Source organism: Plutella xylostella, chromosome 14 (assembly GCF_932276165.1).
Source record: "Plutella xylostella chromosome 14, ilPluXylo3.1, whole genome shotgun sequence".
Lineage (NCBI taxonomy): Eukaryota > Metazoa > Arthropoda > Insecta > Lepidoptera > Plutellidae > Plutella > Plutella xylostella.
This window is the reverse complement of record NC_063994.1, coordinates 10,890,415-10,907,010: the sequence shown is the minus strand read 5'-3', so window position 1 is coordinate 10,907,010 and position 16,596 is coordinate 10,890,415. Positions and strand designations below refer to the sequence as shown.

At 43.4% G+C, this 16,596-nt stretch overlaps 1 protein-coding gene across 1 annotated transcript in view; it reads right to left on the bottom strand.

Moving 5' to 3' along the window:
* LOC119694358 (transmembrane protein 131 homolog) overlaps positions 1-16,596 on the bottom strand; it is a 29,858-nt gene that overhangs the window by 12,952 nt on the left and 310 nt on the right. The window contains exons 2-15 of the mRNA XM_048625367.1: positions 15,352-15,545; positions 14,254-14,297; positions 12,917-13,135; positions 9,941-10,054; positions 9,537-9,659; positions 9,150-9,331; positions 8,619-8,742; positions 8,069-8,294; positions 7,586-7,724; positions 6,623-6,743; positions 4,085-4,270; positions 3,416-3,592; positions 2,674-2,874; positions 1,921-2,015 (exon numbers count right to left, since the gene is read on the bottom strand). Of these exons, the coding sequence (XP_048481324.1) occupies positions 1,921-2,015; positions 2,674-2,874; positions 3,416-3,592; positions 4,085-4,270; positions 6,623-6,743; positions 7,586-7,724; positions 8,069-8,294; positions 8,619-8,742; positions 9,150-9,331; positions 9,537-9,659; positions 9,941-10,054; positions 12,917-13,135; positions 14,254-14,297; positions 15,352-15,445 (2,045 nt within the window). The 5' untranslated portion in view covers positions 15,446-15,545. The remainder of the gene's footprint in view (positions 1-1,920; positions 2,016-2,673; positions 2,875-3,415; positions 3,593-4,084; positions 4,271-6,622; positions 6,744-7,585; positions 7,725-8,068; positions 8,295-8,618; positions 8,743-9,149; positions 9,332-9,536; positions 9,660-9,940; positions 10,055-12,916; positions 13,136-14,253; positions 14,298-15,351; positions 15,546-16,596) is intronic.

Sequence of the window (16,596 nt, the reverse complement as noted above, 5' to 3'; positions counted from 1 at the left end):
GGGAACATTTCCGTGCAATAATTTTTCACAACTTTCGTCGAGGTTTATCTCAAGAACAATGTCTCGCCGAGCTTGTTTCTATTTATAAACTTGAAGCACCAAGTAAAACGACTATATATCGTTGGTATTCTGAGTTTCGCCGTGGACGTTCCTCTCTTACCACAGTCCCTTCTACTGGTCGGCCAAAAACAGCGGTAACACAAGATAACATCGATGCTGTACGCCAGTTAATAAAAGAAGATAGACATGTGACATACGAGCAGATTCGGGCTTCTCTCAGCATTGGTATGACAGCCATTCAAACCATTTTACATGAAGAACTGGGTGTCAAGAAGTTAGTTTCGCGCTGGGTGCCCCACCGTTTGACCGAGGAACAAAAGTCGGCTCGTGTTAATTGGTGTCGATCTGCTCTGCAACGGTTCAATGGAGGCAGTTCAATGCTGTCTACAATATCGTCTCTGGTGATGAATCGTGGATTTATTCATATGAGCCCGAAAGAAAACATCAATCGGCAGTTTGGGTCTTCGAAGGTGAGGTCAAGCCAACAAAAGTTATTCGCTCACGCAGCGTGTCGAAAAAAAAAGGTCGCTTCGTTTGTATCGAAAACTGGCCATGTGGCTACGATTCCATTACAAGAACAAAGGACGGTTACTGCTGATTGGTACACAACAGTTTGTTTGCCGGAAGTCGTAAGAGAACTTTTCATTAATCATTTAACACAATTTATTTGTTACATATTATTATATACATACATTCATAACATAATATATAAATATCTATTTTATTTTAGTATAATTATAATTATAACGTACCACAACACACTTTTACATATTTACTACTAATAAAGATAGAAATATTAACTCACATTACTTTTATTTATGGTATTCAATAGGATTAGTTTTTAATGAACCATGCGTAACTCATGCTCGCGAATCAAGTGCCGGAAACGTCAGAAAACGCTCAGTCCATAGACAAGACATGTCATAGACAACTTTCTTCTATTCTGTGTTATTCCTCGAGATAAGAGTGCGGCCACAAAGCTGTTGTGAATAATTCCTTCTAACACTACACACATATTTATGTTTAGTTGAGGCTCCACTCCCACTCACTAAAATTGGTCCTGGCAGAATACCAGCGCTGTGATTATTTAATTATAATCATAGTATTATGCTGAGTCAGAACCCTTTTGCTAACATGATAAATACACATGTTGCTTTTCTATCTGCATGTCTTTTAATAGTGTTTTGTGTTTATGTAATCTTAAACTTTATGTTAAAAATCTTGCTGTGTAACCTGTGTATGTGTTGTGTTAAGTAAATAAATAATTTATCTATCTATCTAACTTCGTAAAACTAACCCGAATCGTCGTATAATCCTTCACCACGATAATGCAAGCTCTCATACCAGTCATACCGCTCGCATAACAAGAACGTTTTTAAATATGGAAAACGTGGAGTTGATGGACCATCCTCCGTATAGCCCTGATCTGAGCCCCAATGATTATTTTACATTCCCAAGAATTAAAGATATGCTACGTGGTCAACGGTTTAGCGGCCCAGAAGAGGCGGTCGAAGCTTACAAATCAGCTGTTTTGACAGTATCCACTTCAGACTGGAATTACTGTTTCAATGATTGGTTTAATCGAATGAAAAAGTGCATTGAACGTCACGGAGACTACTTTGAAAAACAATAAAAGTAAATAATATTATGATATCTTTGTACTTTTTTCTATTCCCGATCATTTCGGTATCGCCCTCGTAAGTAACAATTTGACTTATTATCTATACCTTATTTCACGGGTAAATACATCTGACAGAACCCTTATTACATTCGAATAAGGGTAATTTTTGTTTGTATCAGATATCTTTCCCCGTGAAACCAGGTAAAGGTGTAACTTAAACATACAACAGCAATACATACTCGTGTACAAGCGCCGGGCGGCCGGTGCGCACGCCGACTCCAGATTGCGTGCGCGCCGTGGAGCGCACCACTAGCGGGCCCGAGCACGGCACCCACTGCAACACACCGGGGGAATGAGGCACATCAGATGTCATCATTAATACAACGAACAATTTTACAATGGAGAAGAAAACCAAGCGAAACTTTGGCAGCACCAGCGAGTGTGCCTTTCTGATTCTGACTATTGTTGGGGAGAAATAATGGCGACTGAACCAACCAATTACAACTGGGGAATTAGGCACAGTCGCCCAAGGCGCCATCTGTAATTAGCTTTTAGTTTTTCTCCTCATTATTTGTTGAATGCTAGTAATATATATTATTATGTCAATGGTTGAATGTTAAGATTATGAGTCTATCATCATTTGATAGAGAAGCTGAGGAGTAGAAATGGCGAAACAAGAGTTCATTACAGACAGGGAATGTAACTATTCATCAACAGTTGATTATCACTCAACACACTCAATCAACTGTTAGTTATAATCACAAGATTTTGCGTCAAACGAGTTGTTTGTGAACGAAACGTCCGTTGGGCGAAAGTTCTGAAGGCTAAGTTGATTGGTCAATGAACTGTGCGTGAACTGTTACAAACTTTTGTAGGCAAGTTTGTTGGGAGGGTTCATCACGGACAATATTATACCAGGACTAAGATATCTATCTTTATAATTTTAGGAGAACCATCTAAAAACCAGTTTTTAAATAACTAAAACAACTAACCGGCGCGCACCCCTTCAGCTCCACATCATCCACGGTAACCTTCCCTTCCATGGCGTGTAGCGACACCCTGGTCAGCAGCAGGCCGCCCCCGCGCCCCTCCGCCCCCTCCGAGCGCGCCCCCACGGCATCCGTCAGCGCCCCCGCCGCCGGCGCGCGTATCACGTACGTGCCGAGTAGCGAGCCGCCCGGCGGGATGCAACCCTGAGGTATAAGGGATTCATATTATTAAGAGAATTTTATACTTTTATGTGGGGGAAGAACAACTCGTGCTTATAAATAATGTTATGCTCACGCATTATATGGTGACTCTTTAGGCTGTTTTTGCGGAATCGCGGACAACAGTATGCGGATTTGCCACACACGTGTTCTATACAAGTATTCATTAACGCGTGGAAAATTGCGTGCTTTTCCGCGTGCGTGATGAAATCCGCATGCTGTTAAAATAGCCTTAAGCTACTCACGTTTATCCGCATACGGTGTGTCTGCGCGATCGGAATACAACACGCATTGATATTTCTTAGATCGGAACAGATCTTTATGGTAAGACGCAACCCATGATCGCCTATAAAAAGGACTCGTCATTGATCGACATTGATGACGGGTCATTGACTCGTCAAACATATGTAACCGTGGGTTGCGTCGCAGTCGCGTCGCTTGAGAGTCGCGTAGCGTGAGAAGGGGCTTAGGGTGAACGTACCCTATCTCGACACCCTACATTTAAAAAACAATCCCGTGTACTGACCGTCCGCGCGGTGGCGGGTGTAACAGCGCCCACGGCGGCGTGCAGGCGGCTGAGACACAGCGGCGCGGGCGCGGGGTTGCGCACGCGCAGCGGCACCGCCACCACGCCGCCCGCCGGCACACCGCCCAGGCGCAGGTGCCGCAGGTCCGACCAGGCAGAGTCCGGCCATTGGAATTGCTGGAGGAAACAAATGTAGACTGTTAAATATAGTTATTCAATATACGGTGTATCTCTCGCAGGCATCTGGTTGAATTTCCTATTTGATTAAATCCCTAGCTCGTTCATTGCATGCCACTATTCAATTGTATGACTTTGCCGAAAGTTGATTGAACAAACGTCACTAAACGTCCAACTAGTGATTCAATCAAAAAGGAGATTCAACCAGATGGCTGCGACATAATAATATCTATTTAGCTCGATATAAAACGAAAGCTGTCATGCAATCGGTACTTTTTTGACAGAGCTTTAAAATTTAGTTTATTCCGCGGACCTCGCAGAAGAAACGGAACAGGGCGCGAGCACGACATGGTACAGTTTTGCATAGCAACGGCGTCGCTTCTATACATTCGCGACACGTTCTCGTCTTATGTCTCTTCTGTCTGGCCTGCGCCTAAGGCAGTGTGCCTTTTAAAACTCATCCTTTATAATCTAGAGACTTCAAATACTCACAAGCTCCAACAATCCACTGTAACAGCTCACCATCACAACATAATCAGTGAAGTTGGTGTGTATGGTAAGCGGGTGCTGGAAGGGGGGCGCGCAGGCGGCGGCGGGGGCGGGCGCGGGGCGCGGGCGGAGGGTGACTAGTTCTGCGCGGGCGCCGGGCCCTATTGTTACTTGGGAGAACTTGCTCATCTGAGGGAGAGAGGAAGCAAATTAAACACACACACACAAACACGCACTCACGCCTTTTTCGCCAGAGTGTTCTGTTAGTCCCAATGTAATAGGGAAGCAAATTAATTATGAGATAAAAAGTTTATTGAATGACTAACAATCAGCGTGCTATGAAGAGAGCTATGCTTGGGGTTTCTCTGAAGGATCGTATCAGAAATGAGGTTATCCGTCAGAGGACTAAGGTTACCGACATAGCTGTCAAAATATGCAAGCTGAATGGGCAGTGGGCTGGGCGTATCTGACGAAGAACCGATAACCGTTGGGGTAGACGAGTCTTTAGTGGAGACCACGAACAGGCAAACGCAGCGTGGGACGCCCTCCAGCCCGCTGGACTGACGACCTTAGGCGGGTGGCCGGCAGGGGTTGGATGAGGTAGGCCGAGGACTTATGTCCAGCAGTGGATGATTATTAATAATTATTATTTATTTCGGATATCAAGATCCATATAAAACACACACAGTATACAAAAAATAATAATTAAAAGTAACCTACATAAAAAACATTAAAAACTAACTAAATCAGTATCATCACGACCCATTACGTCCCCACTGCTGGGGCACGGGTCTCCTTCTTATGAAGGAAGGGTTTAGGCCTAGTCCACCATGCTGGCCAAGTGCGGGTTGGTGGACCCCAACACAAGCAAGCTTGTGCTGAGAGAGTTGTCGGGTAAGTGGGCAACCCGACTGTCAGATGTTTTCAAGCCGCCCGAAGGCCTCTGACTAGGCTTAACGACTGCTGCCGAAGCAGCAACCGGGACCCACGGCTTAACGTGCCGTCCGAAGCACGGAAGCGTCCAGAAAAGCACCACTTGAAATTGGTCACCCATCCAATGGCTGACCGTGTCAGTTGTTGCTTAACCTCAGCGATCAGTTACGATCACTGAGGCCCGCTCGACTACGGACGCTTCTAACTAACTAAATACCTGCACCAAAACATACTAAACTAACAAAAGGCATGCAAAGTAAAAGAGATAGGCAAACAGAATAACTAAAAAATTAAAATAAAAACAAACAAAAGATGGGACAAGATTTAGACCTATTTATACACATGTACACCCACCCAGTGCCTAGCAAATGGGCTGTCAATTTTATCTGCCAGAGTAGACAGGATGCTGTTCGGGCTACCACGAAATCTGCACATCAGTGATGCAATGCGTTTGCGCACAATAGCGTGAAATCCACGCGTGCCTCCGCAAACATACCTGATGCACTACAGAATCGAGGCAGCCCCAGCATCACCCTGATGGCTGATGATGATGATAACCGAATGATGATGACGACTGAATGGCGTAGTGGTTAGTGACACTGACTACTGAGCCGAAGGTCCCGGGTACGATTCCCGGCTGGGGCAGATATTTGTTTAAAGACAGATATTTGTACTATCTACTACTAATATGTATCTATCTATGTATTTGTGTAGATATATCAGCTGTCCTATACCAATATCACAGGCTCTGCCTAGTTTGGGGTCGGATGGCCGTCTGTGAGATGTCCCCACATATTTATTTATTATTTATTACATATTTATTTATAACCATAATGATGTCGATTCTGAAGGCAGAAATTCTAAATTTAGACCTGTCAGAACCTTAATTTCCTTCATTAAAATTCGACTCTATGATTGTTTCCGTAAATGTCATTTTATGCTAGCAATTTTTTTAGTTTGACAGCGTTAAAATTAGAATTTCTGCCTTTAGAATCGACATCAATGTGTAATGGAGGGTAGACCCACCTGCTAGTGTTGCCCAAATTCAGTCTTGGTCTTGCAGTCTTGGTCTTGTTCTTGCGTTTTTGCAAGACCAAGACCAAGAACAAGACCGCGTATTTTTAGCAAGACCAAGACCAAGACTGACCGTGCAAGACTTGAGCAAGAACAAGACATAGCCTGCAAGACTCTTGCGTCTTGCAGAGCGCTATTTCACTGAGTAGTTAGGTGTAACAGTTCGGTGTATAGGTAAGTACGCTTAGGAATTCTATGAGATGCAAAAAACTGTATCAAAGAAAATGAAAAACTGGACCTATGCGCATTACGACTAATACCATAAACATAGCGAATAAAAAAATATCTATTAAAATCAAAAAGTAAACTTTAATAAATAGTAATAGACTAATAGGTAATTGCAAGACTTGCAAGACTCTTGCTGCAAGACCAAGACCAAGACCAAGACTGGGAGCGCAAGACCAAGACCAAGACCAAGACCAGGTGTATTGGCGCAAGACCAAGACCAAGACCAAGACCAGGTGTATTGGCGCAAGACCAAGACCAAGACTGGCTAAGTCTCGTCTTGTTCTTGCATTTGGGCAACACTACCACCTGCACATGAGCCAGCAGCGCGGGGGGCGGCTGCAGGCGCGTCACCAGCACGGGGAAGCGGAACTCGTTGTGCACCACGAGAGGCTGCGCGGGCGGCGCGGCTGTTGATGACGTCACGAACCTGTAATACGAAGTACATTTTCATAAAAGTTAGTTGTCTTTCCTAAGAACAAAATATACGGATCATCGAAGTAGAAAAAAAGGCAGAAGGAATCTCGCTAACTAAAAACTGAGGCACCCTAAGTAGGTAAATTTCATTGTTACGACGAGCCGACACACTGACATACACACATTCAGACTGGAAAGTAAGTCAATTCGCCGCCGCGCTCCAATCACGTCTCTCCTACGCACCCACTAACTCTCATGTCGCCGCCATTGTTGTGCCTCAGTATTTACGAGTAGTAAGTGAGATTCGTCCCGCCTTTTTTTCTACTTCGATGATACGGATATTTGGTTTCAACGCCACCTGTTCTATTCTATTCTCTGTGGGGGTGTCAGTACCTGCACCTGGCTCTCTCGAGTATCCCCAAGGTCTAAACTGCCTTCCTAAGCTTAGACCATTTCCACCACGCTGGTCCACTGCGGGTTTGTGAGTTCACATATCTAGATATGTGCTAAATTTTGATATGCAGATTTCCTAACGATGTTTATGTCGGCGATGTCAGCGCCGGGATTCGAACCCGCATCTATGGCGTGAGACTTATTCGACTGAGCTACCAGCGCTCCTGTCAACTGTCACTTGGCAAAATGTGAAACAAATTTGTTAGTTCCAAATGTCACATTTGTTAGTTCCATGTGTTTGTGTAGTATCGAATTGCCTACGTAGGTAAGCCCGTGATAGGCCCTCTGTTGTTTGTCACCGGTACTAGGTGATTAGGAGTCCTGCACTACAGGTACGTAAGTCCCTCTGTTGTGAGTCATCAGTAGTTCGTGACTAGAAGTCCACCACATATAGGTACGTACACGGGCGGCGGCGCGGCGAGCGTGCCCCGCCACAGGGCCACGCTGTAGGGCGCGGCGGCGCCGCCCGCCGTCAGCCAGCCCGCGCACAGCAGCGCGCCCGTCGGCGCCGGCCCGGTGTAGGACGACCACAGCTTCTCGACTGCCGGGGGAAGGGTAATATAGTCGTTAAATAGCAAATACGTTATTGAAAACCACTTCAAAATCGGTTCGAGCAAACGCCAGCGAATGGCGCACAAACATACATACATGTCACAATTAGGTATATGTATTTTTAAAGGGCCGATTAAAAACTTTTTTTACTTTGACCATCTTATAGTGAAGTAAATTTTAAAGGCACAAATTCCAATTTTAATACTGTAAAAAAATCTATTATTCGTTTAAAATTTGACTCCATGAGTAATTTCGTAAATTTCATTTTATGTGTACACAAAATGTATAACATGTAGTTTGGCATAGCTAAAATTAAAAAAACAAGCAACTCACAATCAAATGTAACAATGGCCCCTTTCTTCAAGGGCGAGTTAGCTTCGACCGTGTTCATGAGTAGTGTGAGCGAGACGCCGGCGGGGCGCGCGCCGCCGTTGGCGCCCCGGGGCTCGGGGGGGTCGGGGGGCGCGGGGGCGGTCTCAAGGGGCGCGCAGTGCGGGGGCGACAACCACGCGTCCAGCGGCAGCGCCGTGGCCGCGCTGTTGCCGAATGATACCTCCATCTGAGGGGACAGGAGACAGTCATTATAATGATGTGTTGGAAGTGACTAATTTATGTTGCCTTCTACTACCTATTATGACCAACGTCCACCCAGCGGAGTACCGATAAAATTTAAGAAACTTTGACAAAAAGGTTGGTTCATTATGCAACCAATATCCCAGAGAGTCGTTCCTTCAAGTGCCATGCCTACAGTGGTCTAGCTATGAAAGAACCGTTTCGAATAAGGGTAGTTTTTGTTTTTATCATATGTCTTTCCCCGTGGAATGGGGTTAGCATTAAGCCCACTTTTTGTACATGTATTTTATATATTTGTGCAATAAAGTACCTGCAGCGGTGGGTCGCGGCTGCCGCGGGCGCCGGCGCGCAGCCCCAGCGGCGCCAGGAACAGCCCGCGCGGCGCCGCGCGCGCCTCCACGCCCACCACTAAAGAGCCTATCTCCGTTTTGATCCTGCAACATGAAGAGGGAAACTAACTTTATTTAAGTACTAGGCATAAGAAACGGTCAATCAAATGTCTGAAGGCTCAGGCTATATTTTACAAAGTATAAAATTAAAATCTTATGTAATAAAATACATACATTAAGAGTACGCTTCTATAAATCATAAGCATCAGTTTATATTTTGACTTATCATTCCTTCGTATTCTAATCCTCATATTCATAGACCGTATTGTTTTAAAACATGGTTAAAATTGACATTGAAACAGACGAGTTTTTACTCTTTGGGTAAGTCAAAAAGTTGAAATTCGGATACAACAACGTCAATTTCAAACAAACTGTGTCAAAAAGCTCTATGAATTTGGGGGTCATTCTTTATTTGTGTCCACCTGTCCACATGTGAATGATCGTGCCCGCACCTGATATAAGCAGCCTTAGTCCTAGTATGATTCTCTGCGCTGGCCGGGGGGGGCTGCAGGCGCACGGCCACGAGGGGGCGCGCGGCGCGCGGGGGGAGGGTCCAGGCGGAGCGCGGCGCCCAGCCCCCCCCGCCCGCCAGCTCCAGCCCCAGCCAGGGGGCGCTCGAGTATACTGACAGCACCTGGGGGGGATACAAGTGGTTTATTATATAGATAGATCATTATTTATTGCACACAAACACAGAAATAACAATAGGAAATGCACAACATAGACGGTATAAATGGTGGCTTTATTATACATAAGAAATAATAAATTAGCACATCTTATACACAGAAGTGTCCGTAGTCAAGCGTAGGCAACCTTCGGGTGAATGAGAGACTTATTACCTGCACGGGCTTGTCGGTGGGGTTGGTGAGGCTGAGCGTGGGCGCGAGGCGCGCGCCGGCCGGCACCGCCGCGTGCAGCCACGGCCACAGCCCCCAGCGCGACGCCACGCCCACCGCCGACACCTGCCGGGGAGACACCAAGGAGATTCCTTCGTATTGAATAGTAAAGTCACTCAGATATCATGAAGTAAAATATAGGAAACATCATTAACCTAGGGCCTAGGCAATATGCTCGGACGCAAGCCGCGCAGGGCAGGGCAAATTTTATAATGGATGCTAGAGTATGTGTAATCCGTGAGCGAATGCGAGAGCAAGAAAGATAATCTTTTATGTGCTGTGCTGCGCGGCCGGCTTCTACATTTATGCATCTTTCTACAGTGTAGTCATGTAGTGTGTATACTCACGGAGTAGGCGAGCGGGGCGGCGGAGGAGTGCAGGTGCAGGCGCGCGGAGGCGAGCCCCTCGCGCCGCCCCACGAACACCACGCTGAACGACGTGTTGGCGTGCGGCGCCAGCGTCTGCAACAACGCTACTCGTTACTTGAGGCATCACTCATAAGTTGTCTACATACATTCAGATGTGATTATATGACTCGGAAGCTCACATACTGAAACATTTCAAAACGAAAGGATCAGATAGAGTTAAAATTTGTTGCTTATTGCTAATGTCCCTGTGATGACTTTAATCACATTGGTAGGGAATAATATGGGGCCTAAGGCATCTCCTTGTGGGACACCGTAAGTTATGGTTGTTTATGGTTGTTGTACACACTGAAACATTTCAAAACGAAAGGTAAATTACTATTTTTAAAATATCATTCGCTATAGAAGACCAGAAGGACAGTGATGATGTTGGATGCGGGCTGCGACTGCGATGTCTTCATGGCGGCGGCTGCGAGCGGTGACTGGCCAGGCACGGTGGCGCAGGAAAAGTTCGAGCTTGACCGTTAGTGGGACGTCAAAGGCGGACTTTTCCCGCACCCCTGACGAGGCTCCTGTCCCCCTGGCGTGTTGTCCCCCCGACGTCGATTTCTGTCCCCCCGGCGTGGCATATTGGCCCCTCAGAGTAGTTTTCTGACCTTCGGTCGGGATATTTTCGAATGGAGTATTTTCTTCACATTCAGCACATACGACCGATACAAAATAGGGCATACGATAGTTGGTTATTAATATTTTTTATATTAATATCGAAAATTCCTTTTTTTTATATAATTTTCAAAATTTAAAGCTGTTGTATTTTACATTAACTACCGAAACTTTCAATGTAAGTACTTAAATAGCAAGTGGAACACGCATTTAAATCAACAAGTACAGATGTTATTTAAAATTTAACAGAACAAATAAATATTTGTTTAGGAAGTAGAATATTTGTTTTCAATCTACAGCGTGTTATTCGTAATGAATTATACATTATGTTAATACAGATGTTCACCCGTCATGCACAGCATAAGATATTACAATACATTATGTCTTATCTCGCTCAAAGATGACCTCATACAAACACAAACGATAAGACACACCTCCAATATATTGTACCTATGTATTTTAAATTTCCATTACAATACTTCACACAGAACAGAGAGCATTACAAAAAACACTTCTTGTACATATATTATGTGGAATGTGCGAATTTCGTCAGATGTAAATTTATTAGATATTCGTGACGCAATATAGCAAACAAGAGCAAATTATACATGTAGATGATAGTTAGATGTCCCATGTTTGCGTTGCAAATTGCACACCCTACTGTTTCTACTATTACATACTGTATTTCCCTTTATATATAATATATCTACAGCTACAGTTTTAGAATCAGTAAAGTGCATCAGTGATTATCAGGTTGCAGATTGCTTCAGCAATCTATCAATCTGCCACTATGATGTGATGTGATAATGATAACACGGTGTCAAGGGAACAAACAAGGAAGTCAATATAAAAGGTAAACACAAACTGTATGCAGATCTCCTGTATCATTCAAGAACAACTTTAAAGTGTCGGTTAGATTATGAAAGCTTACAGAAAATACCAAAACTATATTTCATTTTATAGTCAGTTCAAACATACGTATTTTATATTTATATCTTGTATTAAAGCCAATATTATTTTTATCATTTTGTAGTTATCCTATTACTAGACTGAAGAATGAATAAAATTAGTAGCAAGCGACCTGCCACAATATTGCTATGATACATACAATTGTAATGCCACTGTTGTATTGTCTAGTGAGGCGGCTGGTGATAATGAGCGTAATTAGTAGTAAATGAACTGATTGTTTAGTTTAGACGGAAGTACCTACTGATTGCTGCAGTGGGCGTGGCTACTGCGTCAGCTACCTCGACATTCGATGTTGGTAACAAGCCTATCCTGTAGACTAGACAAGACAACAGTGACAATAAAATTGTAACTATTACTGTGGGTATGCACGGACCGAGTTACTATTATGCTACTCCTCGTGTATTCAAGTGATCCGAGCGGTCTCATACAACATCAGTCTCTAGTCTCACACGAGCTGGTGAGGACACCAGCATACTCTTATCATATAAAATCCACTTGAGGGATAGCATAAGATTTAGATGTAACATTAAATATAACTTGTGATCGCCACGACATCGACAGACTACCACTGCCCCAGTGGGGTCACACTATCGCCTCACTTCCCGTGACGACGACTGACCAATGACCTGATAATAGAATTACTACTGAATGCTTGTTTACTATCACAAGTAGGTACTTACCTACTTAATAATATGATAGACGTAGGTATATGGTATTATTATTAAATTCTTAATTGAACAAAGTAAATTAGTACAAAGGCGAACTTAATGCTAGCAGCATTTTCTACCAGTTAACCTTGGTACATGTGTATAATTATGTTTTCTAGTTGTAAAATATTCTCTAGAACTTAAAATAAATATAAATAAATAAATAAATATGTGGGGACATCTCACACACGGCCATCCGAACCCAAGCTAGGCAGAACCTGTGTTATGGGTGTCGGACAGCTGATATATCTACACAAATACATAGATAGATAGATACTAAATATAAATATCAACACCCAAGACCCGAGTACAAATATCTGTGTTTAAACAAATATCTGCCCCAGCCGGGAATCGAACCCGGGACCATCGGCTCAGAAGTCAGGGTCACTAACCACTGCGTCATTCGGTCGAAAAAGGATTCAATTTCAGTATTTCAGCACAGTAATTATTTCACTTAGGTAATTAACTCAACAATAGGTGGCCTTGCCTTTACACTAGAGTTTACTTGTATTCCAGTGTAAAAAAAATATTCCTGAAAGGATATTCTTACCCCAGTTACTATAGCTCAAGTGGCACCTAGAGGTAAGTGTCTCCAGCTAGCGCCCCGCTGCCCCCTCACCTTGGAGTCGAAGAAGCTGGCGTGGAAGTGCGGCGTGGAGCCGGCCACGGAGGCGAGGTGCAGCGTGCTGTTGGAGCGGTTGGTCAGCGTGACCGTGCGCGCGTGCGCCACGCCCAGCTCCGACGGGCCGAAGTGCAGCTCCGCCGGCGACACGGTCAGCGCCGCCTCCGCGCCCGGGTCGCCGCCCGTGTCGACTGGCACCGTCTCTGTGCCCCATTCCTGGGGTGGGGACAATTGTTGTTTTTGAGTGAGTTGTGTCATTGTATATGTATGAGTAAATTATTGTATCGCTTTTCCATTCCCCAGTGGAAATTCTGGCCTACATACAGGATTTTTTTATTTTATTTTTTTATGTATCCATTTCAGTGACCCACTGCTGGGCAAAGGCCTCCCAGTGTTTACTGCACGCGTCTCTATACATACAGGAAGGATGTGGCTTTATATTAAAGAAAGAAATTTAAAATCAGCCACGTAGATTTGGATCCTCCTAATCAATACAAACAAAAATACAAAAAAATTGTCTTACTTAAAAGTGTAGATACTTCAATCAAAGCTTTTAGGATTGTTTCTCTCTCATTGGAACTTTGTTGTTTACATAATATGTATGTTACAGGCCTGTTGCAAACAGTTTTCATTCAAGGAATACAGATGTAAATTTGTGAGGATTTATCTTACAACTCAATCAGGAGGTTAGGGGCCGTCCATTAATCATGTGAGGTCGTTTTTCTCATTTTTTGACCCCCCCCCTCCCCCCTGGTGATATTTGGTGAGGTTTGGGTCTAACCCCCACTCCCCCCCCATGGATCACGTGTATTTTTTTGGAAGTCTATGTAAAGGCAATTTTTGACTAGAAAAAATATAACGAAAATTGCAACGACACGAGGCTGTCTTTCGCGGCGCGCGGGCAGTCGTTGCTTAGCAACGGCGTGCGAGTCAATCAAGGTCATACTAAAAATCATGAAAATTTTTGTGCCGTTAAAAATTTCGGTTCAGAAATACCTAGCGGTTTTTGACCAAAAAATTAATACATGTGATGTCTAACAAGACCCCCCCTCCCCCCTCGTGATGTTTCGTGAGGTTTTCCGTACCCCCCTCCCCCCCCCCTTTGAGCCTCACGTGATTAATGGACGGCCCCTTATAGCCTCCTAGCTATTGATGAGACAACTTTTGTTATGCTGATAAAAATACCATGCCACAGTTTAAATGGCAGACTTTGTTGTGTGCTTATAATTCACGTTTAAAAATCATACAAGAATTTATTAAATGTGTAGTAACAATTTTTATACTAAATTTCTAGTTATTGTTAGATTATAATATATGTAGGTTTCCTCACATACCTGAAATGTGATTCCGTCCGATATCAAAGGGTCATGTAGCACACCTGCAAACAGAAACACAAACCTTTATTTTACTGATGTACAGCTACTAAAATAAGTTCTGGCTGGCTTTAGTGAATAAATAAATTATCTTTATTTCAAGACCAGGTCCAATTTAAAAATGTACATGCAGCTTTATACCATTAAAAACCCTGCACTACATCCCATCTGCCCACAAGAGCCTCACCCAAAACTGGAGTTTAGTCAAACCAAATAAACCACAGAAACTATTCTTTGAATATACATTGATCAAAATTAAATGGCATGGTATAGGGTGCAATTTTCAATCAATGGGACACATAGAAGGCTGTATCTGAGTACCTACATATCTTATTATTATTTTAGTGAGTTGAGTGTAATATATCAAATAGAACAGCTGGTAAACAAGTAATGGTTTCACTTTCATTGCCAGCCATGTCACTAGCTATCAGTGCCAAGACGGGCAAACAGGTAAGTTATGCAAATATAAGATTAGCATTATTATCACACATCAACACAATCATAGATAGATGCAATCAGAGTATCTGAGACTTAACTTAGCAGGGTATTTTAAATGCATGGTTTTGGTATCTTAAAATGGGGGCAGGTGATAGGTGTTTTTTGTAAATAAACATTGACTTTATTTTCAATTTAAATGGCTTGGAAGGTCAAGTAATGGAGTTTCAGTGAGAAAGTTCTGGTTCATTCATTCATGCATAGTTGGTGGTGGTGATTATTGTAGCAAGTTATGAATAGATGCAGTGCAGGGGGTAACTCGAGCACATGGTGCGGGGGGTGCGGGGCGCGGGGCGCGGGGGGGCGGGTGCAGCTGCCGCGCTGCACCGGCCCGGGGCCGCGGACAGCTGTGCGGGGGCTCCTGCGGAAGTACTCCGACCAACACATCACGCAGCACTGGGCCACCACCGCCACCGCCAACTCTCCCGCCGCTGCCTACTTATTTACTTTGGCGGCACCGATTTGGCGACGATTCAACACATCAACCCCAACATTAAGCCCGCGGGACTTTGTTCCTGCCCCGACTAGGAGCACGCATTCTCGCAAAATAAGAATCGATTTTACCATGACTCTTTCCCTGCGCTGTCAGCTTGGAGTTCAGGGATATCTCCAGCAGTGTCAACACAAAAACATAAAACCGAAGTATTTGCCGATTCATTTTGAATTAATTATTTGAAAACAATCACTTTTTATTCACATTTCTCGAGTAACATGGGATTTTTGTACGAAATTGTGATCTCGTCACATCACATCACATTATAGTGCCACAATCTTATCTGTTCCGGTGACGACGTCGCTGTGACCGAATCCAGTGTTGCCATCGATTAAATTTTACCTATTTGTGGTTTAAACGACAATGCATTTCTGCTATTACCTATTGTTATAATTAGGTACATTCATAAGTATAGATAAATCAAAATATAGGGTCGATAGTAAATGAAAGAGGATATAATATAACAAACGAAATTTGTTGTATAGAAAATTTGTCCACGGCGAACAGAAATAAAATTTGTTCTGATTACGGTTCTGATATAGGAGATTAAATCTAGATTACAATGGTATAGGTAATGTCTGTGGGTCGTGGGAATAACGAGATAGATAGACTTAAAAAAACTACTAATTATTATTTTTGAACACTTTATTTTACATTTTCTAAAGTAACAAAAAACAAGAGCATAAAATTAAAAGAAATTCAGACAATGTACAAAGGCTAATTGCCAAAAAGCAATTTCTTCCAGCCAACCCTTGATAGGTTGGGAGAACATGTCATTAATCATCATTATGTCGTCTAAAATCGCTGCAGATGCGCGAAATTCTTCTTGGTATACTGCCTAATATTTAAAGTGTCATGTCATGTCCTCACACCTGTAATCAAAGAAAAATAAAGATTATATACTTTTCATCACGACCCATCCCGTCCCCACTGCTGGGGCACGGGTCTCTCGAGAAAATATTAATAAAATTACATGGAGTATATGGGTAAAATTATTCATCATGTTTGGCAACACTAACCTGTAGCCGCTGCAACTCGTTCTTCCAATTTTTCAAATGGAATTAAAGGCGCCTGAATACGTTATTCTTCCTACATAAAAGCCAATATATCTAGTATTACTTTTCTTGCATCACACTTTAGCGCTTTTGGCATTATTTCACCCAGGAAATCACAAAACAAATTAAATAACGTAGCGTCAGCCTCTTCGCAGAAATTGACAACTCAAATAACGCACAGAGTATGAAATGACGTTTGACAATGACGTCTCGTTGTTGCACATTTCGACCACCGGAACAGCCCCCGTATTATGTAACTCC